Source organism: Dipteris shenzhenensis, chromosome 1 (genome assembly GCF_047967505.1).
Source record: "Dipteris shenzhenensis isolate YYH24624 ecotype China chromosome 1, Dip_SZ_1.0, whole genome shotgun sequence".
Taxonomy (NCBI): Eukaryota; Viridiplantae; Streptophyta; class Polypodiopsida; order Gleicheniales; family Dipteridaceae; genus Dipteris; species Dipteris shenzhenensis.
In genome coordinates, this window is record NC_141596.1 from 61,794,791 (window position 1) to 61,817,626 (window position 22,836).

The 22,836-nt window shown below is 45.2% G+C and overlaps 1 protein-coding gene across 1 annotated transcript; it reads right to left on the bottom strand.

Annotated features, from left to right (window-relative positions):
- Positions 1 to 1,171: 1,171 nt before the first annotated feature.
- On the bottom strand, positions 1,172 to 22,585 carry ELP6 (elongator protein 6). The gene is made up of 4 exons (XM_087383433.1): positions 22,310 to 22,585; positions 3,087 to 3,380; positions 1,626 to 1,772; positions 1,172 to 1,504 (listed from the first exon to the last, which is right to left on the bottom strand). Exons 1-4 carry the CDS (start codon positions 22,520 to 22,522, stop codon positions 1,388 to 1,390), a joined length of 771 nt encoding a protein of 256 aa, XP_087239559.1. The 5' UTR covers positions 22,523 to 22,585; the 3' UTR covers positions 1,172 to 1,387.
- Between the last annotated feature and the right edge of the window lie 251 nt (positions 22,586 to 22,836).

Here is a 22,836-nt window from a genome sequence, read left to right on the forward strand (position 1 = left end):
TAATCATTGTTGTGATTAAATTTCTTTAAATAATCTAGAAATATTGACGTATAAGTAATGGCAAATTTTTTAAAAGAAAAAGAAATGACAATACTCCAAAGGATTACAAAATCTTAATCATGTATTGGGTTGAATGCTTATAAGAGTTTACAATATTTAATGATGGATCAACAAAATTATTTTGTAGATGTAGATCAAACCATTTTGAACAAAATGAACGGCATGCCAAATTGTTACTCTTGTCAAGAAACCATTCTATCCCCAACATGAGGTCTACCCTAAGTAGATTCATCACCTAGAATGACACATCTTCCACGTAATTTGAATCTGTAAAGGAAGATTCGAAACCTGACTAGTCCCTAGTTGATACTTTCAAGTCCCTACACCAATTATGATCAATGAAATTATGAATCAAACCAGGACCAAATAAAATGAAAAGATGACTGGTGTGGAAAGATGGAAAGGAATGCAGCAAGAAAACAACCTAGTCTGCAATAATGAAAATCCCTTGAAACTAAGAAACAAAAGGGGATAGAAAACAAAGAGCAAGCAAAGAAACAGAAGATAAAATGGAGATCAGGCAAAGGAAGCAATGGGGGGCCGCACCTGGATGGGATTATTGGAAGAGGTAAAAGAATGAAAAAGGAGAAAAAGGAGGAAAAGGTTTGATGAAGAATAAAAAAAACACGAGATGCATACAAAGATTGAAAGAGAGGCAGAGACGCTTGTAGGAAGAAGAGTATAGTCAACAGAGATGTGGGAACTCAACTAGAAGGATGAGGAAAATGTGAGCAAGATGGCAAGGGAACAAGGGACTGCCCAAAAGATGGAAAGAAATGCAACAGAAAAACAACTTAGCCTGCAATAACGAAATCCCTTGAGCAAAAGGGGACACAAAACAAAAGACAGGAAGCAAAAGAAATGGAGGATAAAATGGACATTCATGAAGAACGCAGTAGGAGGCCGCACATGGATGGGATCATTGAAAAGAGGAAAAAGAATTACAATTTGCCCAACATCACGAGGAAATTAAAAAGTGAGAAAAATGCAAGAAAGTTAAAAGAAGAATGAAGCATGAGATGCATACAAAGAATGAGATGCACATAAAGACTAAAAGAGAGCCATAGGTCCAAGCTCGAGACTGACCCTACATACCCTCATTGCCATGAAGTCACTTCAGCCTTGGGCAAAGGTTACGGATTACTACAAAATTCAGTACCTGTGTTTTTCTTACCACATAATAAGACCGAAAATTTAATGACAAGAGACAGTACATCCGTTTTATGCCTGTTCCAAGCATTGTTCACCTCATTATACTTTTGTGTGCAGCATCCTGCCATGGTACTAAATAGTACAGAGCTGTAGTGGTCTGTGCCATGTGTTCATTTCAAACCAGTTTTCCAGGAGTGAAAAAGAGGACTGTGTTTTCCAAAATCTTGTAATGAAGATTGTAAGCACTTTGCATATTTAATTCAGTAACAGGTGTTCGGTGCTGTATGATTACCTGAGCGCATGAAAGACAAAAAATTAATCTCAGCAATCATTTCAGGGGTAGCATTTGCATTTTGTAAAATTTTGATTGGGGTGCTAATTTACAATGGAGCATGATGAATTGGTCTTTGTACCTGCCCATGTACATCAGCAGCATGCCCTGTTGCAAGAGGCTCCACATTAATCACAATATCAGACCAATACTCAAGCTGATAAGCCATTACAATCTCTTCTTTGTCATGAAACACATCTTGGTGAGCAAGAAGAACCAGTGAGCACTTCTGCAACCAAGTGCCATAAATAGTGAGCAATCAGAAGAACATACTTGAGTAACAAAATGTTGAACTCCACTGCTAATTGACTCATCTGAAGAGGCTTTTGGTTCATAATGGCCGCAAGCTTCATTGACCATGGGGACAGATATTACTTTAATAGATCCCCCCAATAGAAAAGAATTCAAAAATGAAGGTTCCCCTACTTCCAAACTTGGCACATGGTAAATATGTGTTTAGACAAATCCATGAACATGCCTATAAAACAAACATTTAACTGCTCACAAGGTAAAAACTATGAACTCCACACAAATTAGCTACTATATCCCCATCGACATCATCAACATCCAATATGGGTATAGACTGGCATATACTCTCACATGCACATGTATTGACACCCTCACGCACAAGCTTTTATTTATACAAAAGCCTTTATGATAAATTTCCATGAGAACTCCGGACACAAGGGACAGACTCGGTCATTATAAAGGTTACAGGAGCCTTGTAGGAAAGTAGTAAACATCTAGATGAATCCAGGAACATGCCCAAACTCTACAACACCTGGTGCAGTTTCAATCTCATGATAGTCCATCACACATAGCAGGGACTAGCTATTATGACATCCCCACTGACATAAGCAAAGACCTTCAAAAAGATAATTAGTAGGCAATGCATATGGTATATACCTAGATGAATCCAGGAACATTCCCAAACTCATCCTCTAAAAACACAACATAGTGCAGTTTCAATCTCATGATAGTCACTCATAAGATTGAAAATCATAAACTTCATCACACATAGCAGGGACTAGCTACTATGACATCCCCACTGACGTCATCAGCACCCAACAGTGGGTGTAGACCATAGTTTAAAAATTTGCTCTCACACACACATCCACACATAATTGAGATCCTTTTATACAAAGTCTTTGCACTGAGTTTCTGTCGGCACTCTAGAGGTGAAGGGCAGACTCAGCCATGACAAAGGCAATGCATACGTAAGTATAATCATGCCAACTGGTTTCGATGACAGTCCACTCTTAAAGCTTCAAATCGTAACCTTCAGCCCAAACTCGTACTGTTACAGTATAGCAAAACCTACCTCAGGTTTGCATGGCCAGAAGACATGAACAAGGGCGAGAACACATCCATCAATATCTTGAACAAGTCCATCTTACTTTTATTTCATTTAAAATAAAATAAATCCACTTTAGAGGCAAATCACACCAACCACAGAACATCAAGTAAACAAAGAGGGACTTGATCTGTCTATAAACCATGTTAACAATTTGTATGGTGAACAAGCAGAGAGAGAACTGTTAACCTGTTCATCGCAGGCGAGTGCTCGACAGTAGTGTACAAAATCTAACAAGTGATTTCTGTTGCCTTCTGCAGCTACTTCAAGCAATGACATATCATCAATAAAGATCCATGCACTTCTCCCAGGTTCCTTTCTTACTATTTTATAAAAAGTTTGGTATAGCTCAAAAAGTTTATTCTCGGGAAGAGCCTCTGTCAATTTGTGGACTGTCGTACTCTCCTGCTTGAGAGTGACCGCTGAGAGCATGTCAAGAAATACCATGGTTCCTTTCTCTCGGTAAGCCGCCAGATTACATCCCTGCTTCCATCAGCAAGCCTTACAGTGAAAAATCTACAAAATATGACCTTACAGAAAAAGTCCTCGTTGATATATTTCTCAAGTCATGAAACATAAGTTCTGATTCTTCCCGTCAAGATTAAACTATAATCATCCAAAACAAGGCAAAATAAAAGCATTGATTGCTTTCCTCCATGCTAGGACTATGATTGCTCTAGAAAGAAGAAACCAGCCAAAACAATTCTTGACCTCTCAAGTTTGTTATGTCTTTTGCATGGAAGGTCATCAGTTGAGGAAGACATATTTCATGATTGATACAACAAACACTACATCAAATGCATTGCAATCTTTCAGTTACAACTGGATCTACTTTATTGCAAGCTGTCAGTTACAACTTAATTGCAACCCATCACAGATACAATTCACACATCATTACATCTTTTGCAGCTCCAAATTTTGTGAGATAATTATGTCCTCCCAGGACACACTAGCTGTGGTATGGCTATTCTCGTCTTATACTCTGCTACCATGGAGGGTACATGGATGCAGCAACCCAAGCCACGTATGCCAAGCAAAACCGTTGCTTCTTTTGTCATGAGCAAGAGGGGCACAAGAAGCAGAATTGCCCGCACTTTAAGAAACTACAGGCAGGGGGCTCCACTTCAGCGGGTTCTTCTACAGCTTTGAATCCAAAACCACCATAGAGGAGGTCGAAGAAAACCAGCAGAAGGGGGACTCTCACCAGTTCCCATGATGTTCCAGCTCTATAGCCACGTCGGCAGCCAGAGAGTCCTCATTCTCGCAGATTAAGGGAGTTCCGAGGATATCATCTCGACCAAAGCCGCGCAGCAAGCCAGGTTGCCTCTCACTCCCTCAGATCCCATCACCATGAATGGGGCTTTCTCAGGACAGCAGGTGGTGGCCTCACGAGCCACTCTCAAGATGAAAGGGTGGGCAGACACCCATACCTACAAAGTAGCCCCAACTCAGGCAGCAAACATCGTCTTGGGTGCCCGATGGTGGCACTAGTTCGAAGATCAACTTGACTATCAGAACCAAGGTTTGGACCTCAAAATTCCAGATCGTGGAGGTAAGTTCATTGCTTGGCTCAAGAAAACTCCTCGCCCTTTGATTTTTGCAATCCAAATGAAGCGAGAGATCCAACGGGGAGGTGAGGCGTACATTGTCTATGTCAACGCAACCAATATGGAAGTTCCAGCCAAGACTCCCAAGTAGGAAGCTCTGCTTCAGCAATACCACGACATTTTTCTCAAATCGAGCCTTCCTCCTCTACCTCCGAGTCGGCCAGAGGACCATTACATTGAGCTTGTTCCTAGATCATCCCCACCCAACAAGCATCCTCACCATCTCAACAAGTCGATGGAGGAGGAGCTTGAGCAGCAGTTAGAGGAGTTGTTACGCAGTGGCTTCATCCGCCCCAATAACTCACACTACGCATCTTCGATCCTTTTCGTCAAGGAGGACACTTCAGCTCGGATGTGTGTGGATTACCGCACACCGAACAAGCTGACCATCAAGAGCAGGTTCCCCATGCCGAGGATCGACTCACATCTTGGAGTGCCTAAACGGGGCCAAGATGTTCTCAAAAATTTGATCTCAAGAGTGGGTACCACCAGATCTAGACTCACGAGCCGGATATACAAAAGGCAGCCTTCCGAGCAGAGAAAGCCCACTGAGTTCGTAGTGATGTCCTTTGGTCTCACACGGGCACCCGCATCCTTCAACCGTATGATGCGTTGGATCTTCACACCTTTGATCGGTAAGAGTGTCTTTGTGTTCTTAGATGACATTCTGATATTTTCAAAGGATCCAACGCAGCATGTGAAGCATGTTCAGCAGGTTCCTCAGCTCCTCAAGAATGCTCAGTTGTACATCAACGCCAAGAAAAGCAGCTTCTTGGAGGAGGTACGTTACTTGAAATACATCATCAACTCGATAGGTATTCGCCTGGACCCAACCAAGGTGAAGGATATTGTGGAGTGGGAAGTACCTACCACACCTCAAGAGGTTCAGATGTTTATGGGCATTTGCTAGGCCTACCAAAAGCATATCAAGGATTGGGCAAAAAATGCACTTCCCATCACCGACCTTTTACAAGGAGTTAAAGCCAAGAATCACCGTTACTCCAACAGCTCTTTTGACCTTCGCCCAATTGAAGGAGGCAGTCACTATAGCACCGAGCCTAGCATTAGCACAATGCGATGAAGCCAACGACTATGCCATTGGAGCAATTCTAGAGCAGAACGGTCATCCTGTATAATTTAGGTCTTAGCCTAGGTTAGGAGTCCCTTTAGGGTCCCCAAAGGCTTCGCTCATCTCTCCCAGAATGGTTTGCCTGTGTTGACATACAGTAATAAGGTCATCACACTGGCGCAACAGTTAGGCGTGACGGAGAGCGCCAAGATGAAGCAATTCATTCGAGGTTTAGACACGAACATACGTTTTACCATTCGAAACTTCGACCCGCCAGATTACGAGCGGCAGGCGCTGACTCTCACACAAAATCAAAAGATGATGCTGAACGGGGGAAAGCCCAAGCAGGTCCAGAAAGATTCCAAAGCCCCGCAGCAGTCAAACAACACAGCGGGTAAGGATCAGAAGAAGGACAACCAGTTCCAAAAGAAAGACGGCCAGGCTTCTGGTCAAAAGAGGGAAGATGACTCCGGATGAGAAGGCTAAAGCAGGTATTATGGAAGGCTATCTACAGCCCGACGAGCACATGATCCTCGGGATTCAGTGGTTTCGTGAGCATGTCCCGACGGCTGATTGGCGACAGGACACCTTCACGATTGTGGAAGGTTTACCTAAGCCCGCCGTGATACACGGTGATCGGAGCATACCAGGGATTCCATTAATCTCTCATATTCAAGCAGGTCGCGCCGTCCGCAAGGGTGCCATGTGTGCACTTGTCTATGTCCAGTGCCAGATCACTGCAGTTCAAGCCGCTCCTCCGATGGGGCAAGCAATGGTGGATCTACTCCAAGAGTTCAAAGACATCATGCTTCGGGACGATCTGCCACCCCAGCTACCTCCCAAGCGACCAGAAGACCACCACATCGATCTACTTCCGGACTCGACACCTCCAAGTAAGTTCCCTTATTGACTTTCAAAGTCTATGGAGGGGGAGTTAGAACGTATGCTCATTTCCTGCAAACAAACGGCCAGCGCTGAAGATGTAGCTCGTTTGTTTATTAAGTATTGGTATCCCATTGGAGGGTTGCCAAAGACCATCACATCCGACAGGGACTCTAAGTTTACGTCTAACTTTTGGCGAGCCTTGTTTAATAATTTTGATACTAAGCTGCAGATGTCCAAGCGCTTTCCATCTGCAATCGAACGGCGAGACGGAAAAGTATAATGGTATGGCATTTGATATTTTGAAATCATATTGTCATGATGCTCAGGGAAAGTGGGAGCAGTTTCTTCCGCTTGTGCAGGCCATTTTGAATGATACCTATTCTTCGAGTATTGGTCGCACACCTTATGAAGCGGCGTTTGGACGGCGATTTACCTCACTCCTCACCCGGATGGTGTCTCCATCTCTTGAAGCCAACAAAACCACCGAATCCATGGCAGCGATTATGGAGTCCGTGAAAAGCCGCATCGCCAAAGCTCAAGCATCGTATACACGCCAAGCTAATAAATCCAGACGAGATGTCTAGTATAAAGAGGGTCAATGGGTGTATTTACGCATTATCAAGCAACGATTGAAGCAGGTGGGCAAGCGATGCCCTAAGCTGTCCTTCAGGAGCTTCGGACCATTCCCTATTATTCAAAAGATCAACGATGTCTCAATGAAGTTACGCCTTCCAGACAGTTGTACTATGCACAACGTGTTCCATGTAGCTTGGTTGAAGCCATACTTTGGGCCTCCTCTTTCAGAGATTTCCAACGAGCAACAACCTGAAGTTCTTGATGAAGCCGAAGTTTTGCAGCCAGAACAGATCTTTCTTCATAAATTCAAGCATGGGTCAGGACACAGGATCCGGGAGTTTTACACCAAGTTCCGGGATCGAGGTACCCATGAAGTAGTGTGGTTGAACGAAGATTTTTTCCAAGAGTTTCCCCAAATATTGGCGGACTACTTGGAAGCAATGAACCTACTGCCAAGTTAAGGAGGGAATGTCACATGCACCCCTGCACTTGGGTGCAAGGTGACACACTGGCTACATCGACAAGTGTATTATAATTCCCAGATAGGAGATTTTGTCGTATGCTGTGACCCCTTTGTGAGCCCTTGTCCAGGGACGGTCACGCACAAGCTACGTAGGTCAGTCTCTCAGCCTTAGGTCAAGTCAGTAGTCAGTTCTTGTTCACTAGTACCCACTGGAGAATAGTAGGTTAAGTGTTTCCATCTTATAGTTTAGGTGTTAGCCTAGGTTAGGAGTCCCTTTAGGGTCCCCAAAGGCTGGATAGGTAAGCAGGGAAGGCAGCCTGCAAAGGCTGCCCAAAAACTCCCCTGGCAAATGAGCCAGGGAGGGCTTTTTATAGGCTGGTTGTAGGCCAGCCAGTCTGTAAAACAGACTGAGTCTGTTTACAGACTGGGTTGGCTCAGTCCAACGCTATAAAAGGGCCCCTTGGCTGCCCTGTTTTCTCATTCAGTTTGCTCCTGCCTTCAGTCCTCCTACAGCTCCACTTCAGCCTCCTGTGCAGCCCCTGAGATCCTCAGATCTGGCCCTGCTCTAGCCTCGGTCCCTTGGCCATCAGTTCAGCCTGATCTGAAGGTGACAACAATCGGAGGTTTGGACCAACAAACGGAGAGAGGTTTGGACACTGTTTCCTCAGCTTTCTCAGCTCTCTTTTACAGTTTACACAGCTCACTCTCAGCTCTATATTCCCGTCATCTCTCAGTTCTCTCATAGGATCTATCACTTCTAGCTTTTCACTCTCTCACTCACGCAGTAACCCTGCATTCCGCTAGACAGCACAAGCCTCTTACTTGCCTTGCAGAAGCGTCCTACATCGTCAATGTGGACAGCATCAAGGTCTCGGTATTGGTCGGCGTTGCCTCTCAAGTCTTTGGGTCTGCTATATGTGTGCACAGTGAGCTCTTCAGAAGTGTGTTCCGTGCTCTCTTGAAGAGTGTTCTTTGTATTTCTCAGTTCTCCAAGTATAAAGCAAATTCTCCCTTGATTGGGAGAGGGGGCCTTAAGTGGGTACAGGGACCCAATCGGTTGTCGACTCTACTCTCTCTCTACCCTCATCTCCTTCCTCTCTCTATGGTAAACAACGCTCATTCCTCACTAAAGGTTTAAAGAAGGTCTTGCTGTGAATTACACGATCAGATAACCGTTGAATGTTACACAGCAGCAGATCATAGGCTTCACAGCGCCACCTGGTGGTATGGGACACTAGGATGGTTAGGATCTGGTTGGGAGTTCGAGCCAGTAGCTTAGCTCGTGGCTCAGAGGGGACATCTCTTGATTCGGGATCACATCCCGTAGATGTCATGGTTGGGTGGTGAGCAACCTGCTCAGTTTCCTCACGTTGTGTGTGTTCTTGTGTTTTGCTTGCATATCAGAGGTTTCAGGAGTGCTCAGACGTGTTAGTTGGTATCAGAGCCAACTCCTGAGGTAGGAAATTCTGTTCCAAGAATTTTGGACGATTTGTTTCTCCAGGTATGCCCTAATTTCGAAATTCATGCTGCAAGTATTTGTTTGGTTCATCGGGTTTTGGAAAGTGGTTAAGATTTAGGGAACGAAGAAAGGAGAGAGAGAGAGTGCAGGGTGATTTCGTTGCAAGAAGTGAAAGGTTGAGAGAGAGGGAGAGAGGTGTAGTTAGGAGGAAGAAGTGGGGTCCAGGTAAAGGCGTCAGAAGGGAGTTAGGAGAGAGTGTAGAGTTGAGGCGAACCAAGGGGGATCCCGAATGTCGGCTGGCTACTCACGCATTGTGATGGCAAGTAGAAGGGGAGCGCAGGAAGGTGCGAAACAGGATAGGGACAGATCGCAATTTGGATCAGCTGCTTTTCGGGGGGGGCCTGGGGGCTTAAAAAAGCACTATCCCTCCATTTTTGGAGGGTGAGCTTTTGAAAAAGCAGGGCTTTACTAAAAGCCTGCTCTCCCGCTATAAGTTCGGCCAAATTGCCTTCTCCCATAGCCTGCAAATTGCGCAGAATTCCAGCCCCTCTACACCTTCACGCTCGAACATTGGTACGGCCTGCTACAGCACTTCGTACAGACAGCCAGGAGCAAAGTTCCAGGTTCCAGAATCTGAACTGAATCGTTCAGCTCAGCTCAGCCTACTTACCTTCTCCATCGACCAGCTTTCCCTTCTTCCATCACCTCTTTCTTGGCCAGCTTCCACTTCGTTTCTACCTCCTAGCTCCGAGGCCACCTGCTCGTTTCTCTTCTCTAGCCTATCTTCTTTTCAGATCAGATTTCAGTCATGGCTGATTCTGTAAACCCTGAGCTTGTGATGGGTGACCAGGATTTGAACTACCATGCGGAGGATGACCAGGGTCTCTACAATGATCTGATTACGAAGAAAGCCTTCAGTGAATTCACCACTGCTCTTGATGGGAAGTTTGAGCAAGTTAACACGAATCAAACGGGGTTGACACAGCAACTCCAAGGGATTCATACTACACTCACACTTTTGACTAGCATTGTTCAGGCGCTCACACATGTGGATGCCATGGCTTCAGTGTTAGGTCCGAACATCACTCCCGATCCTTTTCCCAGAGACCAGAAGTCTCGTACCAAGGAGGTTGTTGACACTTGGTTGCACAAGTGGCAAGTACACTTTCAGTTTCACCCTTACCCAGATGACAAGAAAATACAGCTATCAGCGGGGTTTATCTCCGGAAAGGCTTTATTGTGGTGGAAGGAACTCCAACCCAAGCCTACAACATGGATAGAATTCGAAGGGGTCTTCAGAAAAGAGTTTCTGAAGAAGGAGGAAGATTACGATATCATAGGCAAGCTCAAAGCCCTCGATATGTCCAAGCTGAATTTGACTTTTGAGGTTTATCTTCAAAGGTTTCAGGATTTGCAGACCAGAGCTACAAAGATGGATCCAGTGACCTTGTTAGGTTTCTTTGTGGATGGTTTGCCCGACTCCTACAAGTTACAAATCAAGAACAAGTGTACCATGTTGCAAGAGGCCATGAATTACGCGTGCATTTATGATGATACCATGGCCAGTGCAAAGGGAACCACAGTTGCCGACACGGGTGGGAAGAACAAGCGAAAGTCCTTCCAATCTACCACTAGTACCCAGGAGTCGAAGTCTTTAGACAACGCCTCCAAGAAATATTTGACTTAGGCGAAGAATGGTCGTGCCCGTTTCCTTCGTATCTTGAAGCTAAAGAAGGAAGGACGTTACTTCTTCTGCGAGGAGCGGAACCACACTAAGAACGATTATCCTAAGCGCAAGAACCATAAGCAAGCGCCGGGACCGAAGCTCCAAGCGTCTAGGTACCAAAGCCAAGGGAGCTAATCAAGTTTCGATGACAGGTATTTCTGTAAATGTCATTACCTGCCCACTTTCTTGTAATTGCACTTTTAATACTTCGTTATTTGGTTCCCATGATCTTTTCCGAGTTCATGGAGAAGTTAGGAACCAAAGAGTTCACATTTTCTTTGACCCGGGCAAATCTCACAACTTTGTTAATTACAAACTCGTGCAGAAGATGGGGCTGTCCACGATACCTAGCGATCACACCTATGAGGTGTAGCTTCCAGCTAGGAAGCAATTTTGGGATCGCAAGGTTGAAGCCCTTTCTATCCGGATTCAAGAATACACAGCGGCTCTTACGTGCTATGTCATGCACTTGGAGCATGTGGACTTGTTAATCGGAATAGAGTGGTTTAAAACCCATGATATTCGGATTGGATGGAAGAAACATATTCTTTCTTTTTTGGAAAAGGACACCCAATTTTGTATTCACTGTGATAACATTCCCTCTTCTCAGGGACCTATTGTATCTGCGATGCAACTTCGGAATATATTAAACACTTCTCATTATGATGTCTATCAAGTGTGTTTTGATTCCGCATTCTTCATTTGTTGTCTCTGTTAGTAACAAGAATGATTTAAGTGTGTTTGTACACCATGAATTGAGAATGTTGTTAGATGATTTCATGGATGTATTCCCTACTCAACTGCCGGAAGGTTTACCTCCAGAACGGGCAGTAGATCATTTCATAGACTTAGTACCCGGGACTCAACCTACTAGTGTTCCACCTTATGCGATGAGCCAGCTTGAGGAGGATGAGTTAGCTTCACAGCTACAGGATTACTTGAATATGGGCTATATTCGCCCAAGTAAATCACCTTGGGGAGCACCTGTTCTCTTAAGAAAGAAGAAAGATTCCACATGGAGAATGTGTATAGATTATAAATGATTGAATAAAGTGACATTAAGAATCAATACCCTCTACCTCGTTCCGATGATTTAATCGACCGTTTGGCCGGAGCGAAGTATTTCACTAAGATTCATTTGCGTACGGGTTATCACCAAATCCGTTTCTATGCTAAATACATAGATAGAACCGCATTCCGAACTAGGTATGGCCACTATGAGTTTCTTGTATTATCTTTTGGTTTGACCAATGCTCATGCCACCTTCCAGCAAATAATGAACGATTTGTTCCAAGATTTTATGGGCAAATTCGTTGTAGTGTTCTTAGATGACATCTTGGTATATAGCCGAATGATAGAGGATCACATGGGACACCTCTGGATTGTCTTAGTTATTCTAAGACAGCATAAGCTCTATGCCAAGATGAGTAAATGTCACTTCGTTATGAAGGAGATCATTTATTTAGGACACAAGATTTCTTCTGAAGGTATTAGCATTAATCTGGATCGTATCTTGAAGATTTTAGAATGGCCTATCCCTCAGACTGTGAAACAACTTCGTTCTTTCCTAGGATTTACGGTATTTCTACGGAAGTCTGTGCGTGATTATTCACACATCACGGCACCCCTGACAAACATATTGAAAGGTCGTGGACGCAGGTCTACCCAACCGATCTCTTCAAATGATGCATTGAACAAGGCTTTTGAAACCTTGAAGTTAACTATCAAGGAAGCACCTGTTCTTGCATTACCCGATCCTACCCGGCCTTATGTTTTAGAGGCCGATGCGAGTGATTTTGCGATTGGGACAGCTCTATTCCAAGAAGGCAGAGCTGTAGCTTTTGAGAGTAAGAAGCTAGACGACACTCAATATTGTTGGCCCACACTAGAAAAAGAACTCTATGTAGTCGTGTATGCACTTAAAGTTTGGAGAGACTACTTGTATGGTTCGAAGTTTCTTGTATTGACCGATCATCAATCAATCAAGTATGTGTGTGATGGGTTTGACTTGAGGGGACGGAAAGCTAGATGGGCAGAATTAATGCAAGATTTTGCGTTTGAAATACGTTATCGCAAGGGTTCGTTGATTAGTGTGGCGGATGCCTTAAGTCGAGTCAAGTTTGTAAATGCTATGTCATTTACGGAAATATCCTCAGACCTACTTCAATCCTTGAGAGGGCTTTGCGCCACTGATAGTCATTTCAGTTCTTATTGGCAGAGAGTCCAAGATGGGAGCTCCATGGTTGACCAAGACTCAGGGATTGTGCCCCCTACGGTACAGGCGGCGGGAGGTCAGTGGATGATTAGGAACAGTTTGCTGTTCCGAAATGGAAAGATTTGTGTGCCAGATGTTCTAGAACTTCGATCCAAGATTCTCTGGGAGTGTCATGATGCTCCTAGTGCTGGACATCCGGGTATACATCGGACACTGTCTCTTGTGAAGCATACCTTTTATTGGCCTAAGATGCGTGCATTTATTGAAAACTATGTGGTAGGTTGCCGGGTTTGTCAAGTTACTAAGGCAAAACGCCTTAGAAGTGCGGGTTTATTACAGCCATTGCAGATTCTCGGTAATAAATGGGAAAGTATTTCCATGGATTTTATTACTGGTTTGCCTCGAACGCGCAAGGGTCATGACTCCATTTGGGTCATAGTTGATCGTCTAACAAAAATGGCTAGATTCTTACCTACTAGAACAACTATTTCAGCTGTTCAGCTGGCTCACGAGTTTGTGGACCACTTGTTTAAGCTGTATGGTTTGCCCTCTTATATAGTCAATGACAGGAACTCGAAGTTTACAAGTAGCTTTTGACACTTGTTTTTGAAAAGTTAGAAACTACTATAAGTATGAGTTCCTCAGATCATGCACAATCCGATGGCAGTACAGAGAAGGTTAACCAATTGGTTGAAGATATGCTTCGAGCATACGTTTCTAAGAGACAGTCTTCATGGGAAGATTATCTACCTATGATAGAATTTGCTTATAACAGTGCAAAGCATTCGAGTACTGGGTAAAGTCCTTTTATGCTTATGTACGGGTTTCAACCTAAGTCACCAGTTATGGTTGGGTTAAAAGGAATCCAAAATGATGCTACAAAGACCTTATTGCTAGACATGCAAGAAATGTTACAGTTTGCCAAGAAGTCTATTAGAAGTGCCCAAGATCGGGACAGATTTTATGCTAATAGACATCGTTCACCTAGAGATTCTCTAAAGGAACGATGGTATATTTGAGAATTCCCAAGGAATCCAAGAGTACTGGTTTGGTTCCGAAGATATCCCCTAGATATTGTGGTCCGTTCAAGGTTATTAAAAGAATTGAACCAGTTGCATATCAACTAGAATTGCCTCCTGATGTTAAAGTACATCCAATCTTTCATGTCAGTAGACGGAAAGAAGTATTGGGTGCGGATGATCAACTTGTTTCTCCTCAAGAAATAATAGAAGTTACAGATTTGACTTTTATTCCACACGAACCTGAGTGTATTCTTGAATTTTGTGAAAGACAGATTCGTAATAGAACTATGACGGAATACAAGATCAAGTGGAAGGATCGTGTTGAGGAGGATGCAACATGGGAGACATTACAGAACCTCCAGAGGACATTCCCGGGTTTTTTAGCAAACTCAGGAGTGAGTTCTTAGAGGAGGGGAAGTATGTCATGTGCACAGATGGGTATCCGACGTGTACTGGGTACACAAGACTAGCTCAGGTAGCCTGGGGAGGCTTAGAGCTAGGCAGGCTTGATTCTCGGGTTGAGTGGCAAGGGTACGAACCAATTAGAGGTCTTCGCTATTTTTGGCGCTTGGGGCCCGAGTCTATAAAAGGGGCCCAAAGGTTCAATTCTTAGGGAGCCGATGGGAGCAAGTTTCGTTCCCAAGTGCTAGGTTTGAGTCGCGGACGTGTGCTTGCATTATAGCGTAGCCCAAGGCCCAGCAACAGATCACAGGCTTCACAGCGCCACCTGGTGGTATGGGACACCAGGCTGGTTAGGATCTGGTTGGGAGTTCGTGCCAATAGCTCAGCTCGTGGCTCGAAGGGGACATCTCCTCATTTGGGATCACATCCCGTAGATGTCATGGTTGGGTGGTGAGCAGCCTACTCAGTTTCCTCACGTTGTGTGTGTTCTTGTGTTTTGCTTGCAGATCAGAGGTTTCAGGAGTGCTGGGACGTGTCAAGTAGCCACGTCAACAGTTGCCACGTGGGACTGATAGCAAGGGCCAGAGACGTAGGCAACACAAGAGTACATGCAGGCAGCTCAAGACTTGCCACGTAGAAGCATTATCAGCCTCTACCACATGGCCAGTCGGCTGCCACGTCAGCAGGAAGCTCAGCAACAGTAGCAGGCCGGTGCAGGAGGATGTTGATCGGTCAGCTTCTAGCCCCCTGGTTCGTATTTTAGGGCCCAAGGAGGGCCTATAAAAGCAGCCCCCTTGGTCCCTCATTCCTCATCCACTCCTCAGGCCTTCAAGCCTTCAGAGCAGCAGTAGTAGCCAGGTTTCCCCACAGCAGACCAGCAGGGTGCCTCAGCCTCTCCAGGGATCCAGTGAGGATTCACCTCCTCTAGGTAGTCTAGTCTCTTTCCAGTTTTGCAATGAGGGTTTCAGCCCCTCCATACAGTTTGTATTCAGCCCTTTGGGCATTCATACATTTTAGTTATACGGAAGTCCACTACATTTCTCTCCCTCTAATTCTCTCACTCAATCCCAGAGCATCACTCTGTGTATTGAGTGCATCATCTTGCACTCGCAATTAGTATTGAGCAGGAGAGAGAGTGAGGATAGTCTATCTCCCGCTATATTGGTATCAAAGCTTCAGAATTTCTTTCCTTAGATAGGGAGGGTCAGCTTAGGGGCAGATCTATTGTTTAATGGTCCAGACAAGATCCGGTAAGGACACCATGAGCAGCTGTGAGCAGTCCAACACAAGAGGGGAGGGTTCAATGCCTCCATTGCCATAACCGCCCCCACCACAGACTCCTGTAGACACTTCCATATCTGCCATGACAGCCATGTTGCAGGCTATGATGCAGATGCAGCAACGACAGTCCAAGGCCCATTTCACCCGCATGGCCCAGCTTCAGGAGATGCGGGAGGATCATGAGCAGGCAAAGGCTAGCTCGGGAGACGAAAGAACACGATCGGGAGGCTTTGGAAGCAAAAGAAGAACGCGATCGGGAAGCTCGAGAAGCCACAAGGGCAGCTCGTGAAGCCAAAGACGAACGTGATTGAGAAGCTTCCGAAGCCAAGGAACCCCAGGACCGTGAGGCTCAAGAGGCCAAGGAGCTCCAAGAACGTACAAGGAAGAACGAGACCGGTAGCTTCTCATTTCTCTGCTCCGACCAACAGGGGAGATGAGGAGACTTCCATCTCTAGCCAAACCTTCACTTCTGGGGAAACTCAACCGCACACGGTACGATGGTAAGAAAGAAACTTTAGTGTTGTCTTCGTGGCTCAATCAGTTCGAAAGCTTTTTTTCAATGATGCCTAAAAAGGACAACGAGCAATGCATCCTAGCATCCATGCCCCTCACAGGCGAGGCGGTCACCTAGTGGCTCAAGTGGTAGAAGGACCACTATGATGCAGACGAGGAGACACCTTTCTACAGCTAGACATAATTCATGAAAGATTTTCGATCACGGTTCCTACCACCGCAGTACCTCGACAGGCTCTAAAGTCAATTCTATGAGCTACGCCACAGGGGACACAAAGTCAATGAACCATTATGCCAATAAATTCACACAGGTGTTCATACAGTTGCAGCTGAATGAAAATCAGAGGCTGAGCAAATTCCTTCATGGGCTGCGATCAGATATCCAGCGGTACATCAATAGTTTTCTAACACGGGATTATGACTGTGCATATGAGCTAGCTCAGAACTTTGAGCTCATGCACGAGGTTCAAGGACCCAAACAAGTCAACAGTAAGAAGCTCTTGGATTCTGCCGCTATAGATGGAGTAAAGAAGGCCATCACGGGGCAACAGAAGAACTGGCCAGCAAAAGACAGCAATGGCTATGGAGGGTACTTGGATGCAGCCACATGAGCAACCTATGCCAAAGAGAACCACTGCTTCTTTTGCCATGAGCAGGGGCACAAAAAGCAAGATCGCCCACATTTTAAGAAGCAGCAAGCAAAAGGATACATGTCAAGTGGTTCTTCTACAACTTTGACTCCAGCCAAGACAACCTCAGTGGTCATGAAAGAGATCGAAGAAGATCAGTAGAAGGAGGGCTCTAACAATTTCCCACGATGTTTCAGTTCTACAAACAGATCGGAGGGCAGAAGGTCCTGACTCCTCATCCTCGCAAATTCATGGAGTTCGAAGGACATCATTTCTACCAAAGCTGCTCACCGAGCCAGGTTGACTCTCACCCCTTCCGGTACTATCACCATGAATGGGGCATGGGGCATTTATAGGACAGCAAGCAGAGAGTAACAAGGTGGCCTCAGGAGCCATGCTAAAAATAGGAGGATGGGCAGATATACGTACTTTCAGGGTAGCACCAACTCAAGCAGCGGACATCATCTTGAGGGCCCGATGGTGGCACCAATTCGAAGTTCGCCCAGACTATCAAAACCAGGGTTTGGACCTCAAAATTCCATATCACGAGGGTAGGTTCATCGCTTGGCTAAAAGACACTTTGTGTCGTCCTTTGATTTTCGCAATCCACATGGCACGTGAGAGTGGCAAGGGAGGAAAGGCATACATTATCTATGTCCGCAACCCATGGTTGACACGTACGATCACATTCCATGCGTACTATTCGATATCAGTGTGGCACTAAACGAACTAAAAAATCTTAGGCGTACGTCCGATGGTACGTTCGATAAGCAAAAAAAAGACAAAGATTTTAGAGTTTTGGAGTAGGTTTACTTGTACAAGCTTTAAAACTTGTACAAACATGTTATATAGGTGTTTGATGGAGATAAAGAGGGAGAGAGATGAAGATGCTTGATGCAGCTTGAGCCTCGTCACTTGTTGGAGATGGAAACGGGAGACTTGAGACTCAAAGTCAAAGGTAGATGCTTAGTGTGGGATCAAAGTGAGGAGAGAGGGGGTTTATATGGAACCTTGCCGTCTGAGCCCAAAATCAGTTTGGTAGAACCACCACCAGCAATCCAAAACAAAAGAACACAACCCAAAAACAAAAAAGGACCATAACGTACGGATTGTACAGTATGGTACAGTACAGGACAGCACGAAACGTACGGGACATACTGTATGTCGAACGAGGGCAACCATGACACGACCAATACAGAAGTTCCAGCCAAGACCCCCGAGCAGGAAGCTTTGTTTCATAGTCACATCAAGCTTGCCTCCAGCCTTACCACCCAGCCGGCCAGAGGACCTTTTGCTTGGATCATCACCTCCCAACAAGCATCCTTACCGTCTCAACAAGACGATGGAGGAGCTTGAGCAACAATTAGAGAAGTTGTTATGCAATGGCTTCATCCGCACCATACACAACTCCGATCCTCTTCGTCAGGAAGAAGGACAATTCAGCTCCGATGTGTGGGGATTACCACACACACACCATCAAGAGCAGGTTCCCATGCCGAGGATCAACTACATCTTGGAGCACCTGATATTCAAAGTGGGTACCATCAGATCCGGATTCATGAGCCAGATATTCAGAAGACAACATTCCACACAGAGAAAGCCCAACATGAGTTCGTGGTGATGCCCTTCGGTCTCACGAATCACAAGGGCACCCGCGTCCTTCAACCGTATAATGCTCCAGATCTTCAAACCGTTGATCGGTAAGAGTGTCTTTGTCTTTCTCGACGACATTCTGATTTTCTTGAAGGATCCAACACAGCATGCGAAGCACGTTTGCAATGAAGGCCAAGATCAGGCCAAGTTAGTAAGGGTCATGCCTAATTTGGCTAGGGGATTTTTAGGCCTAGAGGGGGCAAAAAGGACTTCTAGTAGAGGGAGACTATATAAGTCCACCTCCACACTTTTGTACTCACTTTTGATGTGACATCTAATCCTATCTACTCTACCTCCTCCTTCATGGTGCCTACGCTCTCTCTCTCTCTCTCTCTCTCTCTCTCTCTCTCTCTCATTCTCTCTCTCCTACCCCCTTCTCCTCCCTTCTTCCTCTCTCTCTCTCCCCCTTCTGCTAGTCTATCCCCCCTTTCTCTAAATCTTCCCCTACCCTTTTTCTACAACGTTCAGCAAGTTCTTCAAATTCGAAAGGACAACCAGTTGTACATCAACGCCAAGAAAAGGAGGTATATTACTTTGGGTACATCATCAATCTGACAGGTGTTCGCCTAGACCCAGCCAATGTGAAGGATATTGTGGAGTGGGAGGTGCCAACCACAGCACAAGAGATTCGGATGTGTTTATGGGCATTTGCTAGGCCTATCGGAAGCATATCAAGGATTTGGCAAAAATTGCAGTTCCCATCACTGATCTTTTACAGAGAGTAAAAGCCAAGAAACAGCCTATCACCTTTACTCTAGCCGCTCTTTCGGCCTTCGCCCAGTTGAAGAAGAAAGTCCCTATGGCATCGTATCTAGCAGTCACAATGAGATCAACCCTTCAATGTATGGACCGATGCCAACGACTATGCCATTGGAGCAGTTTTGGAATAAAACAATCATCCCATTGCATTCGAGGGATGCAAGGTGCTTCCAGCAGAGACCAAATGTTCAGTTTATGACAAGGAGTTATGTGCAATCATCCAAGACATGCACCAATAGGATGCCTTGGCCTCTCCAAGGGTTCACCTCCTCTAGGTAGTCTAGTCTCTTTCCGAATTTGCAGTGAGGGTTTCAGCCCCTCAGTACAGTTGTATTTCAGCCCTTTGGGTATTCATGCATCTCAGTTATATATTCCTCTTCGGAGGTCCACTACATTTCTCTCCCTCTGATTCTCTCACTCACATCCACAGCATCACTTTGTATATTAAGTGCATCACCTTGTAGTTGCAAGAGAGTGAGGATAGTCTATCTCCCACTACAAGGGATCCTGAACGACACTCTTTCTTCACTCTGGCTCAGGCTCCAAGTTTTGGCAAGAAATTCAAGTCCCTTTTCACCCAAACATCCGAGAAGGTATACGAAGCCGTTCATATCACAGAGACTTATGTGCAGATCATGGACTCAGTAAAGGACCACATTGCCAAAGCCCAGGAGACCTACCAAATGCAGGCAAACAAACACAAGCGTGACGTCAGTTAAAGGAAGGGCAGTGGGACTATTTTCGGATTGTGAAGAAACATCTCAAACACATTGGAAGGAAGTGCCAGAAGCTCTCTCATCGGAGTTTCGGACCCTTTCCCATCGTCAAAGTTGTGAATGAAGTGGCCATGGCGTTGCAGTTCCGTTTGACATGGACCATGCATCCGGTTTTTCTTGAGTCATGGCTCAAGCCGTAGTATCAGTCGAGCACTTCTAGCAATACCAGATGTGGAGCAGCCTGAAATTGTTGATGAGGCCAAGGTCGCTAAACCTGAGAAGATTTTACTTTGTCAATTCGCAAGAGGGACAGGAAATCGGCAATGCTTGTACGCGGCAAGTTCAAACACAAGGGCATTTTCTTGCTGTAATTTTGGTCTGCATAACTTGGTAAGCTCCTACTGCATTGATTCCTTTCATTTCCAGCAAAGCAGTCCTTTCTTTGCTTTATTGGAGGAAAGGCCTCATGTTGCCTTTTGGGAGTCTTTTTGCAACAGGTGCACCTTGTGACAGCCACACATTTGCGATGAAAAGCTTTGAAGCTTGTGCTGTAAATTGCCTTTTGGATTTACGAGATTGCACTCCTCTCATTTGCATTGATGTACGTGCTTTTGCCTTGCATATTTGCACTATGGCTAGCAATAAAGATCATTTGTTTGGGATGCTTGGGTTTGAGGACAAACTTGATGGCATGAATTACCCCGTGTGGGCTTATATGATGGGGCATGTCTTGATTGCCAAGAATCTATGGAAAATTGTTATAGGCACTGAGGTCAGACCCACTAGACCTCCTGCTTCTAGTACTACTCCTGCTTCTAGTACATCTGGTATTGCCTCACGCTCATCTAGTAACGGGTATAATGCCACTTCTGATGCAGCTTCCTCTTCCACTATAGATACTTTGCCTCCTACTCAGGAGCAAATTCAATGGGATGGACGTGATGCCAAAGCACATGCCTTGATTGCTCTTTCAGTGAAAAGGGTTATTATCCCTCACATCCGTTCATGCAAGACAACTAAGCAAGCATGGGATCAGCTTGGCTCCTTGTATCAAGTGCGAAATGAGGTTAAAGTGGCCTATCTTCAGAAGTAGTTGAAGGATTTAAAGCTTGAAGAGGGTGGTAATATGGATGCTTATCTTACCACTGTTAAGGATTTGAAAGAGCAGTTGGCAAATATTGATGAGGTAGTCCCCGATTCTCAGCTTGTATCCATGACACTTGATGGATTGCCCGATTCCTACCAAGGCTTTGTCACTACTTTGCGGTTGGTTGCAGGTGGCAATGCCAACCATTACTCCTTTGACCAGCTGGTTGCCCTTTTATTACAAGAGGAACAAAGCCGTGTTAATAGAAATGCTTCTATCTCCAGTAATTAGGACGGAAAAAGATACTAAAACTTACAAATCTAGATAAGGTGGAAGAGTGGGAGGAAAAGGATGCTGATGTGCTGTCTATGATCGTTGGAAGAACAGCAGATGAGGTCTCACTTGGCAGATACTTCAAAAGAACCATAGATCATCTTAAAAACTTGAACAACTCTATGAATCCTCAACCTCCAGAATTAATTGTTCACCATGACGATGGTATAGGGAGATGCTGTACATAACTATCTCACGAGTGTGAAGATCGTCAAGGATCAATTGGCAATAGTTGGTCACAAGGTGGACCCGGCCCACTGCTCATGTTGAATACGCTGCCAAAGGCTTCAACTGACTTTTGAGGAGTTGGGGCCTATGCTCGTACAAGAGGAGGCCGGCGTAAAGATTTACAATGGAGGAGGAAAACCTTTATTGAGCAAAGCAAGCGTAAGGCACGGAAAAGGTAAAGGCAAGCCAGATTTCGGAAAGCCTAAGCAAACGCAAGATATTGTTTCTAGGACGTAAACAAGCTTTAGGAATGTTATGTCATCTATTGATGGTGCATGACGGTACTCCCTTAGTGAGGAAGTTACCACCCAACAAGTGAACAATGGCTGCCTCCAAGCCTAACCCAACGTGTGAGGGCCTGAAAAAGATGTCCACACATATAGGTTGGAAGAAGAATCGATGCACCGCTGCCTAATGACTGTTCCTTGGGCTTATAATTGCACGAATCTCCTCTCACATCTTGTGCTTCCATGATAGGCGAGCCAACAGCCTATCCATTGAATGATAATGGGGATTTAAAAAAGCACGTACTGTATGAACCAATCTCGTGTCAAAACCATGCATGACCCTCAAACTGATGCAACTCTGGAGATGCACCTGGATTTTTCAGTGGTATTATGTAGGCAAGCGGTTCACGCTATGAAATGATAACAACGGCTACAGCTGACATTCCCATAGTGTCTGCCTGAGATTTCGAGTTCCTTTTTAGGTTCCGAACTCACATGCATATGGATGGATGGAGAGAGACAGAGAGAGAGAGAGAGAGAGAGAGAGAGAGAGAGAACGAACCTGTTTTCGTGCAATTCTGCTGTAATGACAGAAAGGCTCGTTCAATCCTACAAAGATGACAAGAGGCTGAGCAGGGCCAGGAAAAGTGAGGACTTTCTTGAGAAGGTAATGGAGGAGGAAGGCGGCTGGGGAAGCGACAGAGTCCTTGATGAAGATGAGGGCGTCGTTTGGAAGGGAAGTCGTCCAGCCCAACGCCTCCTCCAACATCGTCATTACCTCTCACCCTGGGCATACGAGACTATCTATAATCACAACATGGATTGTTTATGTGCCATGAATATCATCAGTAAGTGATCTTGGTGTGCACACATAGTCAAAGCCTGAAACCAATGGAGGCTTTACATCTCATCATGTGCCCGTAATTCTCGCAAAGGCCGCCCAACGCTCATGACCTTAACTCGTTGCTACCTCCGACCGGCATGTGCCTGATCTATCTGCTTGTTCATGCGACATGGGCAGGTTGCAAACTAGGTCGCATGTCAAATTTCAAATTAGGTTCACGTGTAGTGGTGTTGCCTGAGCCCTTG